At 39.6% G+C, this 26,349-nt stretch overlaps 1 protein-coding gene across 1 annotated transcript; it reads left to right on the top strand.

Annotated features, from left to right (window-relative positions):
• Window positions 1–3,760: 3,760 nt before the first annotated feature.
• Window positions 3,761–26,349, top strand: TIPRL (TOR signaling pathway regulator). The gene is made up of 7 exons (XM_003258828.2): window positions 3,761–4,091; window positions 8,772–8,951; window positions 9,654–9,753; window positions 16,213–16,344; window positions 20,831–20,926; window positions 23,196–23,258; window positions 24,180–26,349. The coding sequence occupies exons 1-7, from the start codon at window positions 3,988–3,990 to the stop codon at window positions 24,321–24,323; spliced, it is 819 nt and encodes a 272-aa protein (XP_003258876.1). The 5' UTR covers window positions 3,761–3,987; the 3' UTR covers window positions 24,324–26,349.

Genomic DNA, 26,349 nt, shown 5'->3' with positions numbered 1-26,349 from the left:
CCTAAAAATAGAAGTACTCTATGATCCAGCAGTCCTACTGCTAGGAATATACTCAAAAGAAAGGAAATCAGTATATTGAAGAGATACCTGCACTCCCGTGTTTGCTGCAGCACTATTCACAATAGCCAAGATTTGGAAGCAACTGGAGTGTACACTAACAGAGGAATGGATAAAGAAAATGTGGTGCAGGCTGGGCGCGGTGGCTCACGCCTGTAATCCCAGCACTTTGGGAGGCCGAGGCGGGTGGATCACAAGGTCAGGAGCTTGAGACCAGCCTGGCCAAGATGGTGAAACCCCGTCTCTACTAAAAATACAAAAATTAGCTGGGCGTGGTGGCGGGAAACTGTAATCCCAGCTACTCCAGAGGCTGAGGCAGGAGAATCGCTTGAACCCAGGAGGCGGAGGTTGCAGTGAGCTGAGATTGCACCACTGCACCACTCCAGCCTGGGTGACAGAGCGACACTCCGTCTCAAAAAAAAAAAAGAAAATGTGGTGCATACGTGCAATGAAGGACTATTTGGCCACAAAAAAGAATGAGAGACTGTCATTTGCAACAACATGGATGGAACTGGAGGACATTATGTTAAGTGAAATAAGCCAGGCACAGAAAAACAAACTTTTCATGTTCTCTCTCATTTATGGGAGCTAAAAATTAAAACAATTGAACTCATGGAGATAAGAGAGTAAAATGATGGTTACCAGAGGCTAGGAAGGGTAGTGGAGAGGGGCAGAAATGGTTAATGGGTACAAAAATATAGTTAGACAGAATGAATAAAATCTAGTATTTGATAGCACAATAGGGTGACTACAGGCAACAATAACTTATTGTACACATGTAATCCCAGCACTCTGGGAGGCCAAGGCAGGTGGATCACAAGGTCAGGAGTTCCGTACCATCCTGACCAACATGGTGAAACCCCGTCTCTACTAAAAATACAAAAGTTAGCCAGACATGGTGGTGCGCACCTGTAATCCCAGCCACTCAGGAGGCTGAGGCAGGAGAATTGCTTGAACCCAGGAGGCAGAAGTTGCAGTGAGCTGAGATCGCGCCATTGCACTCCAGCCTGGGCAACAGAGCAAGACTCTATCTCAAAAAAAAAAAAATTACGAAAAGATTATAATTGGAATGTTTGCAACACAAAAATATAATAAATGTCTAAGGTGATGGATATCCCATTCGCCCTGATGTGATTGTTACACATTGCATGCCTCTATCAAAATATCTCATATACCCCATAAATGTCTATTATGTACCATAAAAATAAAAAATAAAACAAATTTTTAAACAAAAAGAAATTTTAGATAGAAAACAAAACCCAATCTTGCCCAAAGAAACCTCAGAAAAACCTTAAAAACTGAATTCCAGGCCAAGATGGGAAGAGAGGTCAGACACACCTCTATACCTTCTCCCTTTTAGAGTTTAGGCGCAACTGACCAACATTAAGGTTAAACTAGAGATCATAAGACTGACAAAACACTCTGTGGCATATAAGATACCATATTATAAACAAGACCTAGGCTGGGCGCAGTGGCTCAAGCCTGTAATCCCAGCACTTTGGGAGGCTGAGGCAGGCAGATCACGAGGTCAGGAGCTCAAGACCAGCTTGGCCAATATGGTGAAACCCCATCTCTACTAAAAATACAAAAATTAGCTGGGTGAGATGGCGCGTGCCTGTAGTCCCAGCTACTTGGGAGGCTGAGGCAGAAGAATCACTTGAACTGGGGAGGTAGAGGTTGCAGTGAGCTGAGATCATGCCACTGCACTCCAGCCTGGGTGACAGAGTGAGACTCTGTCTCAAAAAAAAAAAAAATAAATAAATACAAATAAATAAGACCTACAGGCCGGGCACGGTGGCTCACACCTGTAATCCCAGCACTTTGGGAGGCCGAGGCGGGCGGATCACGAGGTCAGGAGTTCAATACCAGCCTGACCAACATGATGAAACCCCGTCTCTGCTAAAAATACAAAAATTAGCCGGGCATGGTGGTACATGCCTGAAATCCCAGCTACTTGGGAGGCTGAGGCAGGAGAATCGCTTGAACCTGGGAGGTGGAAGTTGCAGTGAACCGAGATGGGGCCTCTGCACTCCAGCCTCGGTGACAGAGCAAGACTCTGTCTCAAAAAAAAAAAAAAAAAAAAAAAAAGACCTATGGCCATGCAAGGCAAGGATTAAGTCATGCCCTACAAACCATAAAATCTCGTTAAATGGTTTTTTATGTGCAATGGTATAATGTGCCTTACTTTCCAACCTGACTGGTGTAGCATCACATGACAGATAGCAGACTCCCTTTTCTTAAGCATTCCTTTCTACTGACTTCAAGCCTTTAGGTAAAGCTTAACACTGTCTTTTGTTTGTTTGTTTTTGAGACAAGGTCTTACTGTGTCGCCCAGGCTGGAGTGCAGTGGCACGATCTCCGCCTCTCAGGTTCAAGTGATTCTCCCACCTCAGCCTCCCTAGTAGCTGGGATGACAGGCATTCACCACCATGCTCGGCTAAGTTTTGTATTTTTAGTAGAGACAGGTTTTCACAATGTTGGCCAGGCTAGTCTTGAACTCTTGACCTCAGGTGATCCACCCGCCTTGGCCTCCCAAAGTGCTGGGATTACAGTCTTGAGCCACTGCACCTGGCCTGTGTTTTTGTTTGTTTGTTTTTGAGACGGGGTCTCGCTCACCCAGGCATGAGTGCTATGGCATGATTATGGCTCAATGCAGCCTCTGGGGCTCAAGAGATCCTCCCACCTCAGCCTCTCAAGTAGCCTGGGACTACAGGCAGATACCATCATACACAGCTAATTAACATGGTTTGTAGAGATGAGGCCTTACTGTGGTGCCCATGCTGGTCTCAAATTCCTAGACTCAAGCAATCCTCCCACCTAGGCCTCCCAAGATGCTGGGATTATAGGCAGGAGCCACCTCGCCTGACCACAGCTTAAATCTTTCAACAGATTGCCGATCAGAAAATCTTTGAATCCACTATGATCTGTAAGCCTCTCCTTCAAGACATCCCACTTCCTTAGCCTGAACCAATGTATATCTTCCATATATTGACTTGTTTTACCTGCAATTCCCAACTCCCTAAAATGTATAAAACAAACAGTAACGCCACCGCTTCGGATGCTCTTTCTTAGGACCTCTTGGGACCCTTCCCCAGGCCATGGTCACTCATATTGGTTCAGAATAAATCTCTTTAAAACCTTTTACAGAGTTTCTTTTTTATTAACGAAATCATCTCATTTTGAGGCAACTGAAGCCTAAAATCGTTAGAGAAGCGCTTTGCCCAAGGATTCACACAACAGTGTTGCAAAAGGAGATTTAGCACTAAGTCGGCTGTGTTGTTTCCACTATACTGGGTGCCTACATAGCAACTAGACCATGGAAAGTCTTGGCATATCTACGAGGATGCAATTTTTGATAGGAATTGGTCATAGTCAAGAGCGACTAGATGGCCACTTCTAAATCTTGTTGGTGCTGGATTTCCTAAACTCTGTGGGATTACTTCTTTTTTTGACCTCAAAACAGAAAAATTTCCTCTGTAACACGATTCACTAACACACGAGGTAATTACACTGCTTTGAGGTCTGTAAGGATCAAGTTGGAACTGTCGTCCCCTTCCCTGGCAGTCCCAAAAATCCTTCGAGATGACGTCACCCAACGAGTTCAGGAGGGCGGTGCGTTCCTAACCACACCTTCTGCAACCCAAGTGCCGCCCCTCAGACTTTCTCCTTTTTCCTTTTTTCCGGAGCGTCGGAACGTAAGACGTGGGTCACGCAACAAGAGCAACTAGTCCCGGAAGCAAAAAGCAAAGAGGCGGAGAAGAAGACGGGAAGCAGAGCCCGCGTCCGGGTCGGCCGGCAGGGGGCGGGGCCGGGCATGGTAACGGCTCGGAAGCCTATGAGGCTGGGCCGGAGGGAGGCGGGGGAACCGGTGTTCGCCGCCGCCGCTGCTTCAGCTTATTCCTTGTGGCCTCTGCGGGTCCTGCCTCAGCCATGATGATCCACGGCTTCCAGAGCAGCCACCGGGATTTCTGCTTCGGGCCCTGGAAGCTGACGGCCTCCAAGACCCACATCATGAAGTCGGCGGATGTGGAGAAGTGAGGCTTCGGGGCACGGGGTCTGGGCGCTGGCCGGTTGCTGGCCCAGGGCGGGAGGCAGGGCGAACTCTGTGCAGCCCCTCCCCTTTCTCCTGAGGCGGAGGTTCGGTCCCTCCGGACCGGACCTTTGATTGACAACTTCGATAAATAATCCAGTCACACTTCCGGACCCTTTGGTTGGGGATCGCCAGGCGCTGCTTTCGTGAACTGTCAATCCGCCTGGGTTTGAGTAGAGTGTGACTGTTCTGGTGGACTTTCCCCTCACCAAACGTCTCCTGCCTCAGCCTGCACCACCTTTCTTTCTGGGTGGCTGTTGCCTGTTTTCTTAGGGGTTAATGACGGGGATGATTTATAAGTTTGGTTTTTGTCACGTCAGGTGCTGTGCCCGGCGCTTGAGATAGGAAATGTAAAAGACAACGTGCGCCTCAATTCACAGTCTCGTGAGAGAGACAGACAATTATATTACAGCGTGAATAAATGTAATGAAGATGTATACACGGAGTGATGTGAGGTCTTTTAGGGGCTCGAACCATCTGGGAAATTGGGATGCCTGAACTGAATCTTTATAAAACCGTTGCGGGGGGCGGTGGATAGGTACATGCCACCAGGTCAGGCAGAGTGAGTTGTGATGCGTTTTTGATGCCTGGGCTGAATCTTGACAAATTTTAGGGGAATCAGGGGACGCATGTAAAGCTGGGGGCTCAGGGAGAGTGAAAGCTATGATGTGTTTAAAGAGCTGTGTCCGTGTGATTGGAGCGTGATGTACCATAGGGGATGTTGTGAGAAATGAGAGGTAGGCCCCAGGGGAATCAAGATACTGAGGGAATTTTTATGCCAGGCTAAGGAGTTTTCAATTTTATCTGACAACCACTTGGTGTAATTTTATCCAAAGGAGCTGCATTATCAGATGTACGCGCTGAAAGATTTCTCTGGAGGCCATGTTGAGGCTGGATTGCAGGTCCGCAGGGATGGGAAGGAGACCAGTTAGTAAGAGAAAAGACAGGTTTTAGAAGATTAAGTCCCTGGGATGGCCAGCTGATGGGAGGAGAAATAAAAAAGGAAGAGTCTGTGCTGATGACAAGATCTCTGGCTTGGATTTTTGCATGTATAGTATGCCTTTGAACAAGATGAGAAGCATAGGAGGAGGAGGAGCAGATGGGGGCTGGGTGTTGGATAGAGGATGAGTTTAGTTTATTGAAATGTGCGGTGGGTATAGGTCATAAAGTGAAGATGTTTAGTAGGCATTTAGATATATTTATCTTGGAGCTCAAAAAATATAACGTCTGTGGGTTTAAGTTTGGGAATTACCTGCTTGTATTTGGTACCTGGAGCTTTGGGAATGAATTAAGGTATCTAGAAGTCATCCAGAGGAAAAGGTCGTAAAATAGAACCCTAAGTGAGCACTTGCATTTTAAGATTTGAGCAGAGGGAGTGACCAGGGAAGAGAGGAAAGTAATGAAATGATGTTTGCTTCCTAATTCAAGAAAATAAGTGGTAATAGTCTAGTAGACTCACTGAAAAAAAATTAGGAAAATACAGAAAAGAAAGGAAAAAAATTTCCTTTCATCCCACCACAAATTGAATTACTTTTTTGAGTTTTTCCTCTCTATTTAACTTTATTTTCTTTTTTTTATAACTTTTTTTTTTTTTTTTAGTAGAGATGGGGTTTCTCCATGTTGCTCAGGCTGGTCTCGAACTCCCGACCTCAGGTGATCTGCCCGCCTTCGCCTCCCAAAGTGCCAGGATTACAGGCGTGAGCCACTGCGCCCAGCCTTGTATAACTTTTATTTTTTATTTTGTTTTTTTGAGACAGAGATTCACTCTGTCGCCCAGGCTGGAGTGCAGTGGCACAGTCTCAGCTCACTGCAGCCTCCGCCTTCCAGGTTCAAGTGATTCTCCTGCCTTAGACTCCCTGGTAGCTGAGACTACAGGCACGTGCCACCACGCCTGGCTAATTTTTGTATTTTTATTTATTTATTTATTTTTAATTTTCTTTCTTTTTTTTTTCTGATTCTTTCTTTCTTTCTATTTTTATTTTGAGATGGAGTTTTGCTCGTTGCCCAGGCTGGAGTGCAATGGCGCCATCTCGGCTGACTGTAACCTCCACCTCCGGGGTTCAAGCGATTCTCCTGCCCAGCCTCCCAAGTAGCTGGGCGCAGGCATGCATCACCACGCCCAGCTAATTTTGTATTTTTAGTAGAGACGGGGTTTCACCATGTTGGTCGGGCTGGTCTTGAGCTCCTGACCTCAGAGGATCCACCTGCCCTCGGCCTCCCAAAGTGCTGGGATTACAGGCATGAGCCACCGCACCCGGCCTCCTCTCCACATAACTTTCTGTGACAAATTGCCAATTGGTGCAAAAGTAATTGCGGTTTTTAATTGCAAAACCGCAATTACTTTTGCACCAACATAATACAATCTATAATTATATTATATATAAAGCAGTCAGCTTCAAACTGGGGCCCCCATGTAATTTACTTACAGATTCTCCAAGCGATGGCTGTATACATGGAGAGTTTTAAGGGAATAAAATTCCATATCTATGATCTCCTTATGTATTATTTTAAAAATAAATTTGCCTGAGGCCGGGCGCGGTGACTCACTCCTGTAATTCCAGCACTTTGGGAGGCCGAGGCAGGCGGATTACCTGAGGTCAGGAGTTCAAGACCTGCCTGGACAACATGGCGTAACCCCGCCTCTACTAGAAATACAAAAATTATCTGGGAGTGGTGGTGCAGGCCTGTAATCCCAGCTACTCTGGAGGCTGAGGCACAAGAATCACTTGAACTCAGGAGGTAGAGGTTGCAGTAAGCTGAGATCGTGCCACTGTGCTCCAGCTTGGATGACAGAGTAAGACTCCGTCCCCCACCCTCTGCCAAAAAAAAAAAAAAAAAATCTGCCTTTTTTTATATGACAAAAGGAAGACTTACCCTCACCAATCCCAAATTTTTCTGTGATGCATTATCATAGATTGTAAAAACCGCTAAGATGCTAAATAAATTGATTGGGTAAAATATTGGATTAAAGAAGCTCTTTTAATGAGTATTTAAGACACCTTAAAACCACAGGAGCTTCCTGTCTTCTCTCCTTGTAACTGGTTATACCTGTTTTTAAGTGAGAAGCTTGATGTTAGAAATAGGGCATTTTCAGGCCAAGCGCGGTGGCTCACGCCTGTAATCCCAGCACTTTGGGAGACCGAGGCAGGTGGATCACCTGAGGTCAGGAGTTCGAGACCAGCCTGGCCAACATGGTGAACTCCTGTCTCTACTAAAAATACAAAAATTAGCCAGGCGTGGTGGCGCCTGCCTGTAATCCTAGCTACTAGGAGGGCTGAAACAGGAGGATTGCTTGAATCTGGGAGGCAGAGGTTGCAGTGAGCCAAGATCGTGCCATTGCACTCCAGCCTGGGCAACAGAGCGAGACTCCGTCTTGAAAAAAAAAAAAGAAAGAGGGCATTTTGGCCTATGTTTAAGAAACTCTATATTTAGAACATTGAAGGACTGTAAATTAGTAACAGTGATTCTTTTACATATATGAGTGGAATATTTTATAGGACTGCCACATTTTTCCAGATATATTGGGTAGAATCCACAGACTCACATATTATTTCACATTTGGTATGCATTATTCAAGTTAAAACTGATTTTATGGAATCTTATGGAATATATATTCCAATTACAGTTTATTGTATCTAATCTTTTAAGTATTTAATATTTTCTATCTCCTAATAACAGAGAATAAATTTTACTTAAAATTATGATGAAAGTTAACATTGTTAGGTATCATCCTGAAGACCTGCACCTCAAAAAGTTAGATCACTGATATATGCACACAGAGACACACATTTAGATGTAATAAATATACAATGTGTGTCCAGTTTTTTCTTACTATTTTATCATAAGCATTTTTTCATATTATTATAGTCTCTCTTTAAACATTTGTAATGGTTCCATAATATTTCATCATATGGATATACTTTGGTTTGCATAATCATTTATTGCTTTATAATGAAACAGAGTATTTCTTTTTCACGATTATAAGTAAAGCCATTATAAGTATTAATGTGTATAATTTTTTTCTGTACTTCGAATTATTCTTTAGTACAGGTATCCTAAAACTGATACTTTGGGTCATAAGTGTGTAAATTATGTTAAATTCCTGTGATTTTTTTGCTTGACTGTTGCCCCAGGGTGAAATGTAAATTGACACAATCCTTCTGAAAGTCTGTGTAGGCAAGTGCTGAGGTCCCTCCTCAGTGTCAGGTGCTTTTGCTTTTTTCATCACCACTTTCTGAAACTTTTAACAATTGAGAATTTTAGTGGAAAAATTATTTTCCTACAAGGGACAGTATCTTTAATTGCTTTGCTATCTTTTCTTCATACCCTCGTGATATATATTATAGTAATATCTGTGCGCTATATATTATAGTAGTATAATAAGGTATTATATTATGTATTTGTATATTTATCTTATTTAGCCCACTGCCTAGTACAGTGCCATATGATGATGAAAGAATGGATGATGAAAACATTTTATAGACCTTGCAAATATATCATATTGATTAAATCATATGCTGTGTAACTCATTCAGCAAGTAGGAAGAATTCTGTTGGGATGGAAAAGAAACAAAAATGCCAACAGCGATATAAAATTATCTCACCCGACTTTTGGTTATGTATAGATTAGCCGATGAATTACATATGCCATCTCTCCCTGAAATGATGTTTGGAGACAACGTTTTAAGAATCCAGCATTGCTCTGGCTTTGGAATTGAGTTCAATGCTACAGATGCATTAAGATGTGTAAACAACTACCAAGGAATGCTTAAAGTGGCCTGTGCTGAAGAGTGGCAAGAAAGCAGGTGAGAATCCAGTCAATTAGGTTAAACAAAAAAGGTAATTAGCTTAAACAAAAGAGAAAAGACTTGAAAAAATATTCAGTAATGATACGTGTGTGTTGTTAGAATGAAGGGCTGGTATTATTAAACTTGAGAGTTTTATCATTCTAGAATTTGTTTTTCTCAGACATAAAAATGGAAGTTAATTACCCCACTGCTTGAATACTTGTTAAAGTGAATTACAACTGAGCTGAGCTATGTACTTTTTCAATTTTTCAGTGTTCCTTATTGAAGAGGCAGTAGGCTATACTTAATGTTCCTGTTTTTAAGAAAAAATGTTTACTTATGATATGCTTAATAAATACCCTATTTGAGAAGCATTGAAATTAAGACGACATGTTTTTCTTTGATAGTCAAATCAGCAATTATTTACTTTGTGCCTAATATGTACTAAGTATCTTAGATGATACAAATAAGTATAAACCTTTAAACCATGTCCTCAGGCAGTATACAGACTAATTGAAAAGACTACATCAGTACATGACAAGTTAAATAATAAATGCAGAAAAACTGTAAGAAAAACCTTGTACTGGTGAATGATAACAAGTGTATATATTTGATAGGATATTTTATGTTATTGTAGAATATAATTTGATGTGATATATAAATACAGATAATCTCTATTCTGCGTCACTGAATCTGATCCTTCTCATTTTGGTATTTGAGGACGGAGGGTGAACACTCCAAAGAGGTTATTAAACCATATGATTGGACCTATACAACAGATTATAAGGGAACCTTACTTGGAGAATCTCTTAAGTTAAAGGTAAATCTTACTTTTTTCTTTTATGAGTCATTAATTGTCTTGGACAGTCTGAGCATTAGAACTTTCTAGTAATGGGTTATTTTTTACAACTACTTTTATTGTCCTTGTTTTCTGTTGTGGCGTTCCTCAGAACCTGACGTGAGGGGGTTTTGCTTGTTGACTTATCAGCAGAAAATAAAAGACGGCCTTAGTGGAAAAATTTATTTTTAAAAGTGTAGTTGGTGGCAACGGCAGACTGCCTTGTTGTTGTCATTATCACTATCAAGAAACATTAAAATGTGTTTCGGGCCTTGGTAATGTATTACGTGATTTAGACAGAACCTGCTAGCTTGTAGCTTACAAGTTTATAGATGAACAAATATATGGGCAAAAAGAACTTCTGGTTAGACAAAGTAGGTTTATGCCCTGTCTGCCCTGAGTATGAACCTGTAATAACTTTAGGAAATTACTTAATTTGAGTCTCAGTTTTATCAATAAATTGGGTAAACTGAAATATCTACCTCAAAGCAGAGTTTTGATGTGAAATAATTTATGGGAAGCTCTCAATAAATTCTAAAGCTCTATATTAGTATTAAGTCCTGTGTGTGTAAGCCCTGCTTGAGAAGAGATTCGGGCCAGGCGCAGTGGCTCACGCATGTAATCCCAGCACTTTGGGAGGCTGAGGCAGTTGGATCACTTGAGGTCAGGAGTTTGAGACTAGCCTGACCAACATGGTGAAACCCCTTCTCTATTAAAAAAAAAAAAAAAATTAGCTGGGTGTGGTGGCGCACCAGTAGCTGTGTAATACCAGTAGCTGTGTAATACCAGCTACTCAGGAGGCTGAGGGAGGAGAATTGCTTGAATCTGGGAGGTGGAGGTTGCAGTGGGCCAAGATCACGCCACTGCACTCCAGCCTGGGCGACAGAGTGAGACTCTGTCTTAAAAAAAAAAAAAAAAAAAAGAGATTCGGCCAGGTGCAGTGGCTCGCGCCTGTAATCCCAGCACTTTGGGAGGTCAAGGTGGGTGGATCATGAAGTCAGGAGTTCAACACCAGCCTGGCCAACATGGTGAAACCGCATCTCTACTAAAAATACAAAAATTAGCCAGGCATGGTGGAGCATGCCTGTAGTCCCAGCTACTCGGGAGGCTGAGGCAGGAGAATTGCTTGAACCTGGGAGGCAGAGGTTGCAGTGAGCCGAGATCACACTGCTGCATTCCAGCCTGGGTGACAGAGAGTGAGGTTCCCGTTTCAAAAAAAAAAAAAGAGATTCATGGTAAATAACACTAGGAAGATGGAATTGGTAGGTCTTATATTGTGAAGTTAGCTGTATTTTGAAATCTTATAGTATGACTGAAATGAAGCAAATCTGGGCTGGGCTCAGTGGCTCACGCCTGTAATCCCAGCACTTTGCGAGGCCAAGGAGGGCAGATTACTTGAGGTCAGGAGTTCGAGACCAGCTTGGCCAACATAGTGAGACCCCACCTCTACTAAAAATGTAAAAATTAGCCAGGCATGGTGGCGTGTGCCTGTAATCCCAGCTACTTGGGAGGCTGAGGCAGGAGAATCGCTTGAACCCAGGAGGTGGAGGTTGCAGTGATCTGAGATCACGCCACTGCACTCTAGCCTGGGCAACAGAGAAAGGCTCCATCTCAAAAAAACAATAAATAAAATAAAGCAAAGTTGGTTTAGGTTGAATGTCTCTAAATATCGCAGACTATTATATAGAATGAATTTATTTCAGTGTAACCTTAAATATTTATATTAAAAGTAGCCATTGGAAACCCTATGTCATCCGGGCGCAGTGGTTCACGCCTGTAATCCCAGCACTTTGGGAGGCCGAGGCAGGCAGATCACCTGAGGTCAGGAGTTGGAGACTCGGGAGGCTGAGGCAGGAGAATTGCTTGAACCCAGGAGGCAGAGTTGCAGTGAGCCAAGATCACGCCACTGCGCTCCAACCTGGGCTTCAGAGTGAGACTCCATCTCAAAACAAGGAAACCTGATATCATATGTTGGTGCTTAGGCAGAAATGTTAAGAAGATAGTGTTGTGTCTGGGCCCCTTTTCTCTGCAGAAATGTTTAGAGTCTCATGAAGATGAAAGTTCATAGCAGGAACTTAATGATTGTTATCTTCAGTTTCTGCCATTACTACAGTCCAAGCTTTAACTATTTTTCTGTGCTTCCAGGAAAAAACTCATTCATTCATTGAACAGATATTTCTTGAGCTCTTGCTCTATGCCGGGCACTAATCCTAGGAGCCTTGGATACAGCAGAGCAGACAAAAATTCCTCCTTTACAGTCTAATGGGAGAGCAAGGTTATTTCAGTCCCTTATACTACTTCATAGATTAGTGTTCTCCTCCCTTCTCTCTTCTGATTGAAAAACTTTGTAGAGAGCATTTGCTATTTCATTGTGAGGAGTGAGGAAATGGGACCTTGTTTTAAACCCATACAATAGTGATGATGACTTACTTTGTGGACTGACTTAGGAAAAGCCTCCTGGAGGTTATGAAGCAGCATTAGCTGTGACCAAGTGAGAACCATAGCTGTAGAAACAAGGAGTGTGAGAGCAGTAGAAGGCAAAAAGCATTTGTTCAGTACTCTCCTATTGATACTTCAGCCTATAATGTGATTTGTTCTGAGGTGTTGCTGATAAATGTCAATGTGATTACCCACTCACTGGTGGTAATGAGCTCAGGCTTTGGCAGAACACAGATCTGCGTTCAAAATCCCAACACCATCATTTGCCAGCTTGGAAGGTAATTTAGTCTTACTAAGCCTTGGTTCAGTCACTTTGTTAAACTAGGGTAATACTAGTTGTGAAGTAGGAAATAAAATTATGTATGTAGGCTGGGTGTAGTGGCTCATGCCTGTAGTCTCAGCACTTTGGGAGGCTGAGATGGATCACTTGAACTCAGGAGTTTGAAACCAGCCTGGGTAACATAGTGAAACCCCATCTCTACAAAAAATAGAAAAATTGGCGGGTCTGGTGGCACATGTCTGTAGTCCCAGCTACTCAGGAGGCTGAGGTGGGAGAATCACTTGAGCCCAGGAAGGCGAGGCTGCAGTGAGCTGTGATTGTGCCACTGCACTCCAGCCTGGGTGACAGAGCGACACCCTATCTCAAAACTGTGTTTTACAGTAAGCTCTCAATAATATAGTATATCAAGTATTAGGGAACCTAAGTTAATATTGTAATTCCTAGAATAAAAGTAGATATATTATCTATGGTATATTATTATATTAAATAGCAGCCCAAATGGACTAAGGCCTAATAATTTCAATCATCTCTGGAATCCCTAGTGTCTTTTATTTCAGTTGGTTCTGGGTTATGACATCTAGGCTTCTAATTTGCCTCTTTATTTTTGTTTCAGTTCTAGGATGATGATGTTTTCCTTCAGAGAGGATTTTTGTTTAGTTCTGACAGGCGCTCGAGAATATTCATAGTCAAGGACAGAGCTCTGCAAACTTCTTCTGTAAAGAGTCAGACGTAAATATTTTAGGCTTTGTGGGCCTTAGAGTCTCTGTTGCAGCAACTCAGCTGTGCTGTCATAGTCTAAATCACTCATAGACGATATATAAATGAATGGGCATGGCTATGCTTTAATAAAACTTTATGGAAGTAAAACTTGAGTTTCATATAATTTTTATGTGTCATGAAATATTTTTCTTTTGATTTTTTTTCTCCAATTATTTAGCCATTATTAGCTTGCAGCCCATAAAAATAGGTAACAGGGCAGATTTGACCTACATGTCTTAGTTTGCCTGCCTGCCTTGGTCTAGGACCAGAGTTTGAGGTGTACTGGGCCTGCAGATAAGAAGCTCTGAGGCTGGGCACAGTGGCTCATACCTGAATCCCAACACTTTAGGAGGCCGAGGCAGGCGAACACCTGAGGTCAGGAGTTCGAGACCAGCCTGGCCAACATGGCAAAACCCTGTATCTACTAAAAACACAAAAAGATTAGCCAAGCGTTGTGGCATGTGCTTGTAATCCTCGCTACTTGGGAGGCTGAGGCACAAGAATTGGTTGAACCCAGGAGCTGGAGGTTGCAGTGAACTGAAATGGTGCCCCTGCACTCCAGCCTGGGCAACAGAGCGAGACTCTGTCTCAACAACAACAACAACAACAAAAAGCTCTGAAATCACTATAGCTCTTTAGGATGTCATCTCTGATTTGGGAGGAAGCAGAAAATTCTCCAGGGTCCTTGCCCTTAGTGAGCACTGAGCAGTGATGGCACCAAAAGCTAGCAGAGCCCAGCTTCTTCTCTCAATCAGCCAGTGCTATGCCTCAGGGCAAAAGCCAGCCAAGTACAGACTTACTTTTCTAGGCTCCAGTCTTTTTCCAGATCTCAGCCCAGTAACTCCATACTGCCTTAGCCATTTGATGCTTTTAGGAAGTTTTTGGTTTTTTCAGCCAGCTTTTTAAATTGTCTTCAGCAAGAAGGTTTGTCTAGATTACTTATTCTGCCATATGTTTTTTATTTTTTGAGATAGAGTTTCGCTCTTGTCGCCCAGGCTGGAGTGCAATGGTGTGATCTCAGCTCACTGCAACCTCTGCCCCGCGGGTTCAAGTGATTCTCTTGCCTCAGCCTCCTGAGTAGCTGGGATTACAGGTGCCTGCCACCACGATCAGCTAATTTTTGTATTTTTAGTAGAGATGGCGTTTCATCATATTGGCTAGGCTGGTCTCAAACTCCTGACCTCAAGTGATCTGGCCGCCTTGCCTCCCAAAGTGCTGGGATTATAGGCATGAGCTACCGTGCCCAGCCCATATGTTTTATATTTAGCTAGTTATTTTTTATTGTTGTTTTTTTTAGATGCCCGGGTTCAGAGAGGAGATATGTGGAGTTGAGGAAGAGAGAGAGCTGAAAAGTATAAAGTTTTAGACATACTTAGCCTTGCAAATGGAGACAATAGCATAAATAAGTTAAATATGATATCCCTAACTCATGCTTTGTTTTTTGACTTTGTCTTTCATTTTATAAGAAGAAGTACGTAAATGGAAAAACTGACAGATTCATTTTGACCAATCACTTACTGAAGGCATATGTGAAACATTAATGAAGCACTTTACTAATGAGAAAATTCAGATAATGATTATTTTGGGGGGATTCAGGAGTATCTATAAGGAGGATGTTAAAAATGTGTTCCTTTGAACTAAAATCAAATAAAAAGGACAGAATTTACAAGTGTGTGTATTTAACACTAACTTAAGTTGTGTAACCTTAGGCAGTCCTCATTGGCAGACCAACTTTGTTTAACTAGATCATAAACTTAACGTGTGATGCAGGGGGCTGGTTATATGCCCTGCCCCTACACTAACTCTCTTCCCCTCCCAATTTTCACCTCAAGAGTGGCCTTATACCTGCTCCGTACACAGTTGGAAGTAAAACTGCTTAGGGCTAAGTGTTATCTCTAAGTGACCATGGAAGAATTACGGACATTTTTTACCTCCTGGAAATCATATACAAACTGCCACATTCTTTTCATGGCATCTTTTCCCCCTACATTACTTAAGGTTCTCTTAGATTTTTTCCCAAAATCTGTGCAGTCTTGTAAAGTTTGTAATTTTCTTCTGATTCTTATCTAGTTATCTCAAATTACTCTCCATCTGCTAATTTTGTCCATGAGTCAAAACAAATAACCTAATCATGATGGTTAAGTAAAGCTACATTTACTAAATATCTATGGTTTGACAAGCATTGTTGTGTTTGTTTATGGTAAACCTGTCAAGGAGTAAAAGAGCTGAGCATTTTGTAGTGAAATTAGATGTGGTAGAAAATAGTATCACAATTCATACTTGGGTGCTGCTCAGGAGACACTTGAGTTTAATGAGCTACTGATATGATCTGCCTTGGGACTGTTGATGCTTTTGTTGGATTATGTGCGTGCATGTCTTAGAGCTACAAAATAATACATTGAAAAATTGCCAACTTCATTCAAAGCTCTTTGCAATGCTAGGAGTTTCCCTCAGAATTTCTCTACAAGTTCTTGTTTACCTCATTATTTAAAGCACTTTATTTTGCTGTAGGTTTTGGGGAGTTAGGTTGAGCAAATATCTAACATTCTAATGGAAAAATATTTTTTAAATTCCATATGAATGTCCCAAAAGTGGCTTTCACAGCACAAATGTTCTATGACCTTCTATGATAGCAGTCATTCATCACAATGACTGATTTTTAGTTGATTAATTTTCTCATAGTCACAACAAAAGTTGATTTTAATATGACTTGCATGAAAAATGATAAATTTTTACTCCTTTTTTTGTGAAGCTATAATATTGGGCATCTGTAATGTCTTCAGTTTTTCAGAATCAAGCCATATTCTGATCTTTTATATCTACTAATGACAGTCAAATTTAGAACTGTGTGCCCTGGCTATGCAGAAAAGACTGATTGAAAAAAAAAAAGACTACTTTCCTGTGTCTCTGTAGCTCCTCAACTTTTTTTTTAATGTGCTCCTCTTTAAAATTTTTTCTTTCAGGTTGTACCTACAACAGATCATATAGATACAGAAAAATTGAAAGCCAGAGAACAGATTAAGTTTTTTGAAGAAGTTCTCCTTTTTGAGGATGAACTTCATGATCATGGAGTTTCAAGCCTGAGTGTGAAGATTGTGAGTATTATTTTTGTTTAAAATTAATATTTTTCTTGCATTCTTAACCTCAGACAAAAATATGACTCACTTTGAATAACACTGCGCCTGGCTGGGCGCAGTGGCTCACGCCTGTAATCCCAGCACTTTGGGAGGCTGAGGCGGGCTGGATCGCGAGGTCAGGAGACCGAGACCATCCTGGCTAACACAGTGAAACCCGTTTTTACTAAAAATACAAAAAGTTAGCTGGGCATGGTGGCGGGCGCCTGTAGTCCTAGCTACTCGGGAGGCTGAGGCAGGAGAGTAGCGTGAACCTGGGAGGCGGAGCTTGCAGTGAGCCAAGATCGTGCTACTGCACTCCAGCCTGGGCAACAGAGCAAAAAAAAAAAAAAAAAAAATAACACTGAGCCTTAACATGATGTCTGTACAATTTCACTTGGATCTAGAGTATATCTTATTGAATATCCATTATAAAATTCACAAAATATTAGTGTATTCTTAAGGCTTTATTTTAGCAAAGCATTTTTAATAGACCTGCCTGGCCACCTTGTAGTTTATTTGTTTATTATTTAACTCGAATGAAGACTGTGACTTAATTTTGACATTTTGGATTAAAAATGATGTTGATAGGATCTGCAGACAGCAAGGTGGATGTCATTTTTTAAAATGATCCATGTGTTATGATTTCAATGCATCATTCAACTACCACTTCAATTTTCAGCATGGTGGCGGGCGCCTGTAGTCCCAGCTACTTGGGAGGCTGAGGCAGGAGAAGCGTGAACCCAGGAGGCGGAGCTTGCAGTGAGCCGAGATTGCGCCACTGCACTCCAGCCTGGGCGACAGAGCGAGACTCCGTCTCAAAAAAAAAAAAAACCCAGCAACTCTCAATTATAGCATTTGTCATGAGATCTGTCAAAGACAGAGACCCTAACATCAAACATTGTTCTTGGGGCATAATGATTGTGGATGCTGTGATTTAAAGAATGAAAATAATACAAAAGCAGCAACAGATTTGTTTTAAAGTCAAATTTTAGCTTCTTGGGAGGCAGAGGCAGGAGGATTGCTTGAGCCCAGGAGGTCAAGGCTACAGTGAGCTATGATGGTGTCACTGCACCCCAGCTTTGGAGACAAAATAATTTTATTTTTAGATAAATAAAAAATTTTATTTTATTTTTACTTATCTAAAAATAAAATTAGTTTTTTCGGTAGAATCAAAGCATTTTGAAATTGTAATGAATTTTTAGAGAATCATTTTTTGTAGCCTCCATATTTTATAGATAAGGCCCAAAAAGATAGCTTACAGTCATGAAACTAATTGCAAAGTTTTCTTTGTATCATCTAATATATATCATTATTCTAGTATTAGTCGTTTTCATAGGCTTTACTTCTTTGCTCACTTATAACTCTAAATTTACTTTTTTTTGTTTAGATTTATTCTCTCTCCAGTTCATCTAGTCTTGTATCTTTCCACTTGTCTACCACCTGCTGAATTGACTATGCTAAATGTTCATCATGAGTTTGCATACCTGGGTGTGCATTTGTATCCAAGGGGGTATATATATCATGTCTCTAAGTGGGTCGGTATTTGGGAAGCACATGTGGTTTTGTGGATGGAGTTGCTTGAAAGGATATGTGTATAAATATGTGTGTACAAGAATACATAGTAAGTCTTAAACTGAAGAGCATTTTTTTAACCAACTACTTTAAGCTGAAGTATTAGTTCATAGGTATTACTACCCTGTAGTGAAATTTGTAGATGATTTAATCCACCTACTTTGCAGCAATCAACATATTTTAACTATAAAATTAAAGGAAATTGGTTTAGAATAAAATATATTTTAATATTTAAATGCAGAATGTGACTGCACCAAAGACATAATGAAGCAGTCAGGTACTTATATTTGCATATTGAGTCACCGTAAATGTGACAGCAGAAAATGTAGGCTGACAGAGATGTATCAATCAGTGACTCTAACACAATTTTCCAAAATGATGAACAACTCTTAGTGAAGTTCTAAATAAGAAAAAGTGTAATCTTTCCTTGATTTGGAAAATAGTTGCCTTCCTGGATAATTGAGTGATTTTTTTTTATTATCTATGTAAAATGGAAATAGGTTCTAAAGTCAGATCATTATAAGTAGGCTTTTTCACCTCTGTGAATGCCTGGTAAGATACTGCAAGTTTTGTGGAATGCAGGACTGGACTTTGTTGTATAGGATTGTCCTGTGCATCCCAGATCTGTCGTTCTGGTCCTTATTCACTAACTGTTGATATTGGTTGCTTATTGATGTGACAACAAAAAATACCTTCACAAATTCCTAAACGTCCCCTAGGAAAGAACTACTGCCCTAAAATATGCTATTGTATTGGCACTAGAGCTCTGGTCTCCTAATTCCTACTCTCTCCACTGTGCCATGCTAAAATGATACTTCAGTTTACTGCCTGTGTTGTGTCCAGTGTGACTGTTAGTAACTAATTTTGAAATTTGAAGAAATGTTGCAAGTCAGTCTTTCCATAAATTACACATATCACTGTGTAGTAATGTCAAATAATAATGATGTGCTTCCCAATTTGTTGTGACATCAAGTTGTCATAAGTCAGGTTATTTCTATAGCTTTCCTTTACTAAAAGCCTTGTTTTTAAGTCTGTTGCCGATAACCCCATCAGAATACAGTTTGGCTCAGAGCCTTTTGTCCAGCAAAGATATTAATACCTTCTAGCCTCAATTTTATCCGGAAAATGGTTAATGAGCACCTGCTGTGTGCTAGGTACTTTTCTAAGCAATAGAGATGTGGTGATGAACAAAGCAGATATTTCCACCATCATGGAGCCTACAGTCAAGTGGAAACATAAATGAAGATAGTTACAAATCTGTTAATTCGTAATGGAGTGCTGTGAGAGAGAATACCAAGAGAAATCTATTGTGGTATGGAATGGTAAGAAAGGCCCCTCTGTGGAAGTGACATGTGTACTGAAATCTGAAGGACAAGTGAACATTAGCCAGGAGAATACTTCAGGTAAGGGAAGAGGGTGTGTAATGGTCCTAAGGCAGAAAAGAATTTGGCCTGTGGCTGGTGACTCTCCAGGCAGTTAAGTCACTATCATTACTGGGTTATCCTGTTATTTCTTCTTTCATTATTAATGTAGCCCTGTGCTTATATGTAAGATTATAGGCAGTTCCCTGAATATATGTTATTATTTCATGCCTCAGTACTTTTTGTACATGCAGGTCCCCTTTCTGAAATTCTCCTTCCCATCTCCAGCTGTTCTTTCTGTGGTCAGCTCAAGCCTTGTCTTATCTGATGTTCTTCAGCAGACTTAGGTACTTCTTTCTCAAATGCTTATTGAGCTTTGTGCATACCTCTATTATAGCAGCTACCACATCTGTTTGACCTTTCCCTGGCTGATAACCTTTTTGAGCATTGGGATTCTATTTTTTCGTTTATATAAATCCAAGACTTACTGTAGTAAGACCTTGGTGTTAGTAGACAATAGGTATTTATTTAGCAACTGGCCAAGCATATTCATTTTAATTAATTAATTAATTAATTTTGGGACAAGGTCTTGCTCTGTTGCCCAGGCTGGAGTGCAGTGGCACAATCATGGCTCACTGCAGCCTTGACCTCCCAGGCTCAAGCCATCCTCCCAGCTTAGCCTTCCACGTAGCTAGGACTACAGGCTTGTGCCACCATGCTTTGCTAATTTTTTGTATTTTTTGTAGAGATGGGGTCTGACTCTGTTGCCCAGGCTGGTCTTGAACTCCTGGGCTCAAGTGATCTTTCCACCTCAACCTTCCAAACTGCTGCGATTATAGGTGTGAGCCACCATGCCAGCTAAACATATTCATTTTAAAGACCCAAATACCTCACATTCCATTCAACCGCTCCCTTCCCGCCACCGGGACCCACCTTCATACTTTCTCCACTGATTCTGCCTATCTTTAGTAGTTATACTTGGAAAGCAGAGGAATTTGTAGATGTGCCACAGATGAAAGATGTTAAGAATGTGTTATAGTGTTCTGATAAACCAGGTCTTTAGCAATATGAAATAGTGCCTATTGGTTACACTGAATTAGAGCATTCTGTGTAAGGTCTGTTGCTTTGTTTTATGTAAAGTGAATAAGTGAGTAGTGACAAAGAACTAGGTTGTTCTTTCATTTTGGTTTTATTGGTGTTGACATTTACTATCAGTACCCGCCATTTTTTAAAATAAACATTATAATTTTTACATTACTTGGGTATGTTTTTAAGTCTTTTAAACCTCAGTATCTCCTCACCTAGAAAAAATATTTTAGGAAACCGAAACTATGATGTTAAATAGTTTGCACAAGGTTTTGAGGCTAGTTGGAGCTAGGACAAAGAGCTTCTAGTTGAGAGATTTTTATAAATTGTGAATTCAGCCTTATTCCAGGTTTTTGTTTTTTTTTTCAAATTTTTTCTTTCAGCAAAGTAATAAAATATTTAATTTTTATTAAAATATTAATGTACCTTTTTTTTTTTTTTTCCAGAGAGTAATGCCTTCTAGCTTTTTCCTGCTGTTGCGGTTTTTCTTGAGAATTGATGGGGTGCTTATCAGAATGAATGACACGAGACTTTACCATGAGGTATTTATTCTTGCTTAATGAATATACTAATTGATACTGGGCTTGTTTGTGTTGTTTCATTGTCAATCTGAGAATTCGAAATTAAACCATCTATATTATATGGCAGTCTTTCTAACTGTTAAGTCTGAGTGTTTCACATTCACTGTTGACTGCAGGCTATCATCAAAACATTACATTTTCTTTTACAAAGGTTCTGGTGACTCAAAATGTTTTCTGAAAGACACTCCCTAATTGGGGAAGGGTCTTTTGAAACAATTTTGTATGTACTTAATCCATGTTTAAGAAAACTGTCCTTTAACTCTTACCTTTGTTTACAGTATATGTTGTTTATGTAACGTCCTGATGTACATTAATATACAGGAAGTACATTAATATTTTAATCAGGCCAAGGCCAGGCGCCATAGCTCACGCCTGTAATCCCAGCACTTTGGGAGGCTGAGGTGGGTAGATCACCTGAGATCAGGAGTTCGAGACCAGCCTGGCCAACATGGTGAAACCCTGTCTCTACTAAAAATACAAAAAGTTAGCCAGTCATGGTGGCACGGACTTGTAGTCCTAGCTGCTACTTGGGAGGCTGAGGTGGGAGGATTGCTTGAGCTGGTGAGGTTGAGGCTGCAGTGACAGAGCAAGACCCTGTCTCAAAGAAAAAAAAAAAAGAAACATAACCTAAGTTACACAGTTAGTAGGTGGCAGAACTGGAATTTGAACCTAGTAGGATAGGATTGGATTGATGTTTTCTAAACCCTTCACTTAGGGATTTTTTCTTGAAATAACATGGTTATAGTGATAGACCGTTTTTCTTTTTAAAAGTGGTGGCAAAGTACTAAACGTAGGCTATATTTTTGTTCCCCAGAAAGAGAAATCTAAATTTTATTTTTATTTATTTATTTGAGATGGAGTCATGCTGTCGCCCAGGCTGGAATGCAGTGGCGCGATCTCAGCCCACTGCAACCTCTGCTTCATGGGTTCAAGCGATTCTCATGTTTCAGCCTCCCGAGTAGCTGGGATTACAGGCGCCCACCACCATGCCTGGCAGTTTTTTTTTTTTATTTTTAATGGAGCGATGGGGTTTCGCCATGTTGGCCAGGCTGGTCTTGAACTCCTGACCTCAAGTGATTCCAACTGCCTCGTCCTCCCAAAGTGCTGGGATTATAGGCGTGAGCCACTGCTCCTGGCCTAAATGTTAAAAATACTGTTTTAATTAAACAATATTGAATTTTAGGAATTTATCCTAAAAAGATTCTTTTATATAATAATCTACAAATATTAATCGGGCAATTACTTAGAGTTGTATGTACATGAATATTCACAGTAGTGTTGTTTATAATAGCAGAAAGGAAGGAAAGTAGGAACTTAATGCCCATTAAATGGCCATTAATTAAATTGTTTATATCCATATGGTATAAAATATATAATTATTAAAATTGGTTGCAGAGATTAATATTTAAGTAATTTTGAAAGATATTCATTTCAGTGTTGAACTTTCAAAAGCAAGTATGAATCTACTTACATAAGATTCTCTGTAGCGATTTCTAAGTATTAAAGATAGTGTTACCTATAAGCTGTGATCACTGATGATTTATACTTTTATAGTATTTGATTTTTTTCCTACAGTGACTATTAATCTGTTTTTATTAATACAAGAGAGTGAAACCTTAAAGGCGTATAATTTTGTGGCTTTTCTTCTATTGAAAAGTGTTTCAAGAAGTAAATTATAATAAGTTGCTGTTCTAAAACCTAACCAAAAATCTTAAATGGGAAAAATTGAAGTACAAAAAAGGTGATTTTAAGTAAGCTATTTGGTAAGAGCTTTGTGGAATGGGAAAGAATAAAAATTGTAAAGCATGTTTTGCAACATAAAAGTAGCACAATTATGTAGGTAAATGATAAGATAGCTTAAGGGAAAGATGTTTCAAACTTGTAGTAATTTTAAAATCTCTTGCATATTTCATTTATGCAAATTCATTATATACATTATTCATTTATATACATATTCTTTCAAAGTAAAATCTTTGCTATGTTTCTCTTACATGGTAATTATAAAATCTGTTTACAGATAGATGTGTATCATTATTATAATATATAGAAATTGGAAATAATAATCCAATTTGAGTTAAATAGGAGTTATCTCAGTGTAGAACAAGGTGTTCTCTTTAGACTGCATGCTGTTTTGACAACCTATCCTAAAATGTAGGCAGTCTATTTAATAGAAAGGATTTTGTAAGTCAGTATAATTAAATTTATTGCAACTGTTTATTTTTAAATACAGGCTGACAAGAACTACATGTTACGAGAATATACATCACGAGAAAGCAAAATTTCTAATTTGATGGCAAGTACTTAAATTTCAGTTTTTAGACGTTAATTTTAATGTTTCATTTTAATTTAAGTAGCGTATACCCCTGACCCCAACCACCCAAGTTTACATCCCAAAACCCATTCATTCACCTAATGGGGCTCTATAGGATAAATTCTATTGGAGCATAACTTTTCTGACCTTACCTCAAATACAAGAACATTTAGAGCTGCTAGGTACTTAAGCTTCATCTAATCTAATTTTCACATTTTGTTCTGGAGAAATTGAAACCCAGAGGTGTGACTTACTCTGAGTCACATAGCTGGCTGGTGATGGATGTTCTTTCCACTTAACCACCCTGCCGCCTTATTTCTTTCTACATAGTCTCCTTTTCTCTTCCTAAAATGTGGTGATTCTGTACCATAATTTGTTTGTTTTGGCATCATTTTTCTTTATTTTTTACTCCCCTGGGACCTGTGAAGCCTTCCTTAGAACTTAGGATTCTATAATGGGTTGCTTAAAAATTTATACCTTCCTATAAACTTGATTTTATTTTTTCACCCTTAGTACTTATTTCTCTCTGGGTATAGAATATACTTGGAACAGAAAAATTACTTAGATTCTGTTGTAGACTACATGCTGGGCTCTAACCGAAGACTAGCGTTTTCAAGATACAAAAGCAGCAGGTACATAGGGTTGGATTATGATGCATTAAATTCTTAGGACATTTGTGGGAACATTATGAATGATATAACCCTGTGATCTTTGATGAAATCATTCAGTAACAAAGTTGAATGATTCAGTAACAAGAAATAACCTATTATTTTTAGGAGCACATATGCATATATTGCACCTGATTTTAAAATTTCCATGCTTTATGAATGCTTGAACCAAAACATTTGCAAGAAATGTCAGTACAATAACTGAATATGCTAATATGATTTATGTATTTCCTAGCATGTTCCACCTTCCCTCTTCACGGAACCTAATGAAATATCCCAGTATTTACCAGTAAAGGAAGCAGTTTGTGAGAAGCTAATATTTCCAGAAAGAATCGATCCTAACCCAGCAGACTCACAAAAAAGTACACAAGTGGAATAGAATGTGATACAACATATACTTACTGTGGAATCTGACTGGACACCTTGGCTATTTGTGAGGGGTTATTTTTATTATGAGAATTAATTGCCTTGTTTATGTACAGATTTTCTGTAGCCTTAAAGGAAAAAAAAATAAAGATCGTTACAGGCAGGTTTCACTCAACTGCTATTTGTACTGTCTTCACATTCATATTCCAGATTTATATTTTCTGGAGTTAAATTTGGATGATTTCTAAATTATCACAAAGTGGGACCTCAGCAGTAGTGATGTGTGTGTCTCATGAGCAGTGAGCACAGTCTGCATTCATCATGAAACCGAGGAGGTTAATGTAAATCACCGAATCCCAATGCCTTGTGACTTTCATAGGATTCCTGATCGTGCATGTTGATGTACTGGCTCTTCACTTTGGGCTTTCTGGTGTTTATTCACACCTTTGGAGAGTTGCAACTTGCCACATACGAAATTAGTCTCATAGTGTAGTGAACTTCACCCCCAAAATTTTAAAAATGTATTTCCCCCCAGTTTTAAATTGCCTTTGAAATTAAAAAAAAAATTAGACTTAGTACCAGAGCCAAAAATACCCAGATTTTTGGAGAACTTATTACATACATAGAAACATGAATATGGTTTACCACTGTGTGTGTGTAGGATGTTAGAGTTATCTGTCCTCCATCTTTAGGTGCTTTTTCTTAAATGTGGTTTTAATTTCCATCTGCCATGCAACCTCAGAGTGAATAAACCCCTTAAATTTGGTGCTGGTTCGAAAGAGTCTAAAGGGTTTATTAGGGGTTGTTTTTCGCAAATATTACATCAATCCTTAAAGCAACAAGATTGATTTTCTGCTTAAAATGTTTGGGAAGATAGGTGAGGAGGAGGGGGTTTTAAAATATAAAAGCAAGTTTTTCTATTTTAAGGTGCATATTTGTAACATTACAGGGGATGAAGTAAAATGTAATTAATTAGCACAAGACTTAAGGAGTACAGAAAGTACACAGAAGTAAATTTCAAATTCATTTGATTATTTCGATAATGACCCCTTAGTCATTTTATATTCTTGTCTGCCTTTCTAGAAAAATGGTCTTCATAAAGTGGAAAGTGATTAAAAAGCATCAAATAAGAAATTATTTGAAGTGGATTTTTTAAAATAATTTTTTGAAGGGCAGGGGGAAAATTCACCCCTTTTCTGATTTGAAATATGTTGTACATATTTCCATTTGATGGATAAATCATTAAGTAAGAATATTTGATTTAAAGTATTAGCAAAACTCTTCAGGTATCAGTCTGAAGATAAATTTTAACAGAACATATACACTTGGGTATCCGTCATTGCTCAAACTCTAGTATATTGCTGGAGCCAATAGGCAGGGTATATTTTATTAGCTAAATTTGGTATTTGTCTTCTGCCTTCTGTATCACCCCCAAGCTATAGGAAATCAGGATTTTGTTGGCTTTAAGAAAACACGTGGTATGTTCACTGTATATTAAATAAACCTGTATTTAATGTTTTCTCTTAGGACAGAAAAGTAGACACACACACACACACACACACACACACACATTGTGTTCAGCTTTCTGTTTTATATTATTTGCCATTCAGATTAGAACAGAACAGACTCTATTCATGCAAACTATATGAAATGAAAAACTTTTAAGACTCTTCATTAATTGGAGTTTCTGGGCAACATTGTGTGTGTGTGTGTGTGTGTGTGTGTGTGTGTGTGTACAGACACATTTTTTTTTTAACTTGATGATTCAGATGTCTTGGTCCCTGAATAGTCCTAGATTACTTATTTTGAGAATTCATTGTTAAAAATTACAGGGAATTAAAATAATTGCCTTTTTTTTTTTTAGAGGGTAAGAGATGGGTAGAACGAGTATGCCTCTGAAAAATTTATTAGTTTATTCTTGTGGAGAATACCAAGAAAATGTGTATTTGCCCATTGCTAAATATGATATATGCCATTTTATATTTATTTGTCCCAAGTGTCTTTTTGTAAGAGGAGAATAAACAGTAAGGAATTACTGA

The sequence above is a fragment of the Nomascus leucogenys genome, chromosome 12 (genome assembly GCF_006542625.1).
Source record: "Nomascus leucogenys isolate Asia chromosome 12, Asia_NLE_v1, whole genome shotgun sequence".
NCBI lineage: Eukaryota > Metazoa > Chordata > Mammalia > Primates > Hylobatidae > Nomascus > Nomascus leucogenys.
This window is presented reverse-complemented; position numbering and strand designations above follow the sequence as displayed.

What these genes read in the sequence shown, in the direction of transcription:
- TIPRL (XM_003258828.2), top strand. Translation starts at nt 3,988, where the DNA reads ATGATGATCCACGGCTTCCAGAGCAGCCACCGGGATTTCTGCTTCGGG. An exon ending in GAAGAGTGGCAAGAAAGCAG is followed by an intron (nt 8,952 to 9,653) that starts GTGAGAATCCAG and finishes TTGGTATTTGAG; the next exon opens with GACGGAGGGTGAACACTCCA. An exon ending in ACACGAGACTTTACCATGAG is followed by an intron (nt 20,927 to 23,195) that starts GTATTTATTCTT and finishes TTTTAAATACAG; the next exon opens with GCTGACAAGAACTACATGTT.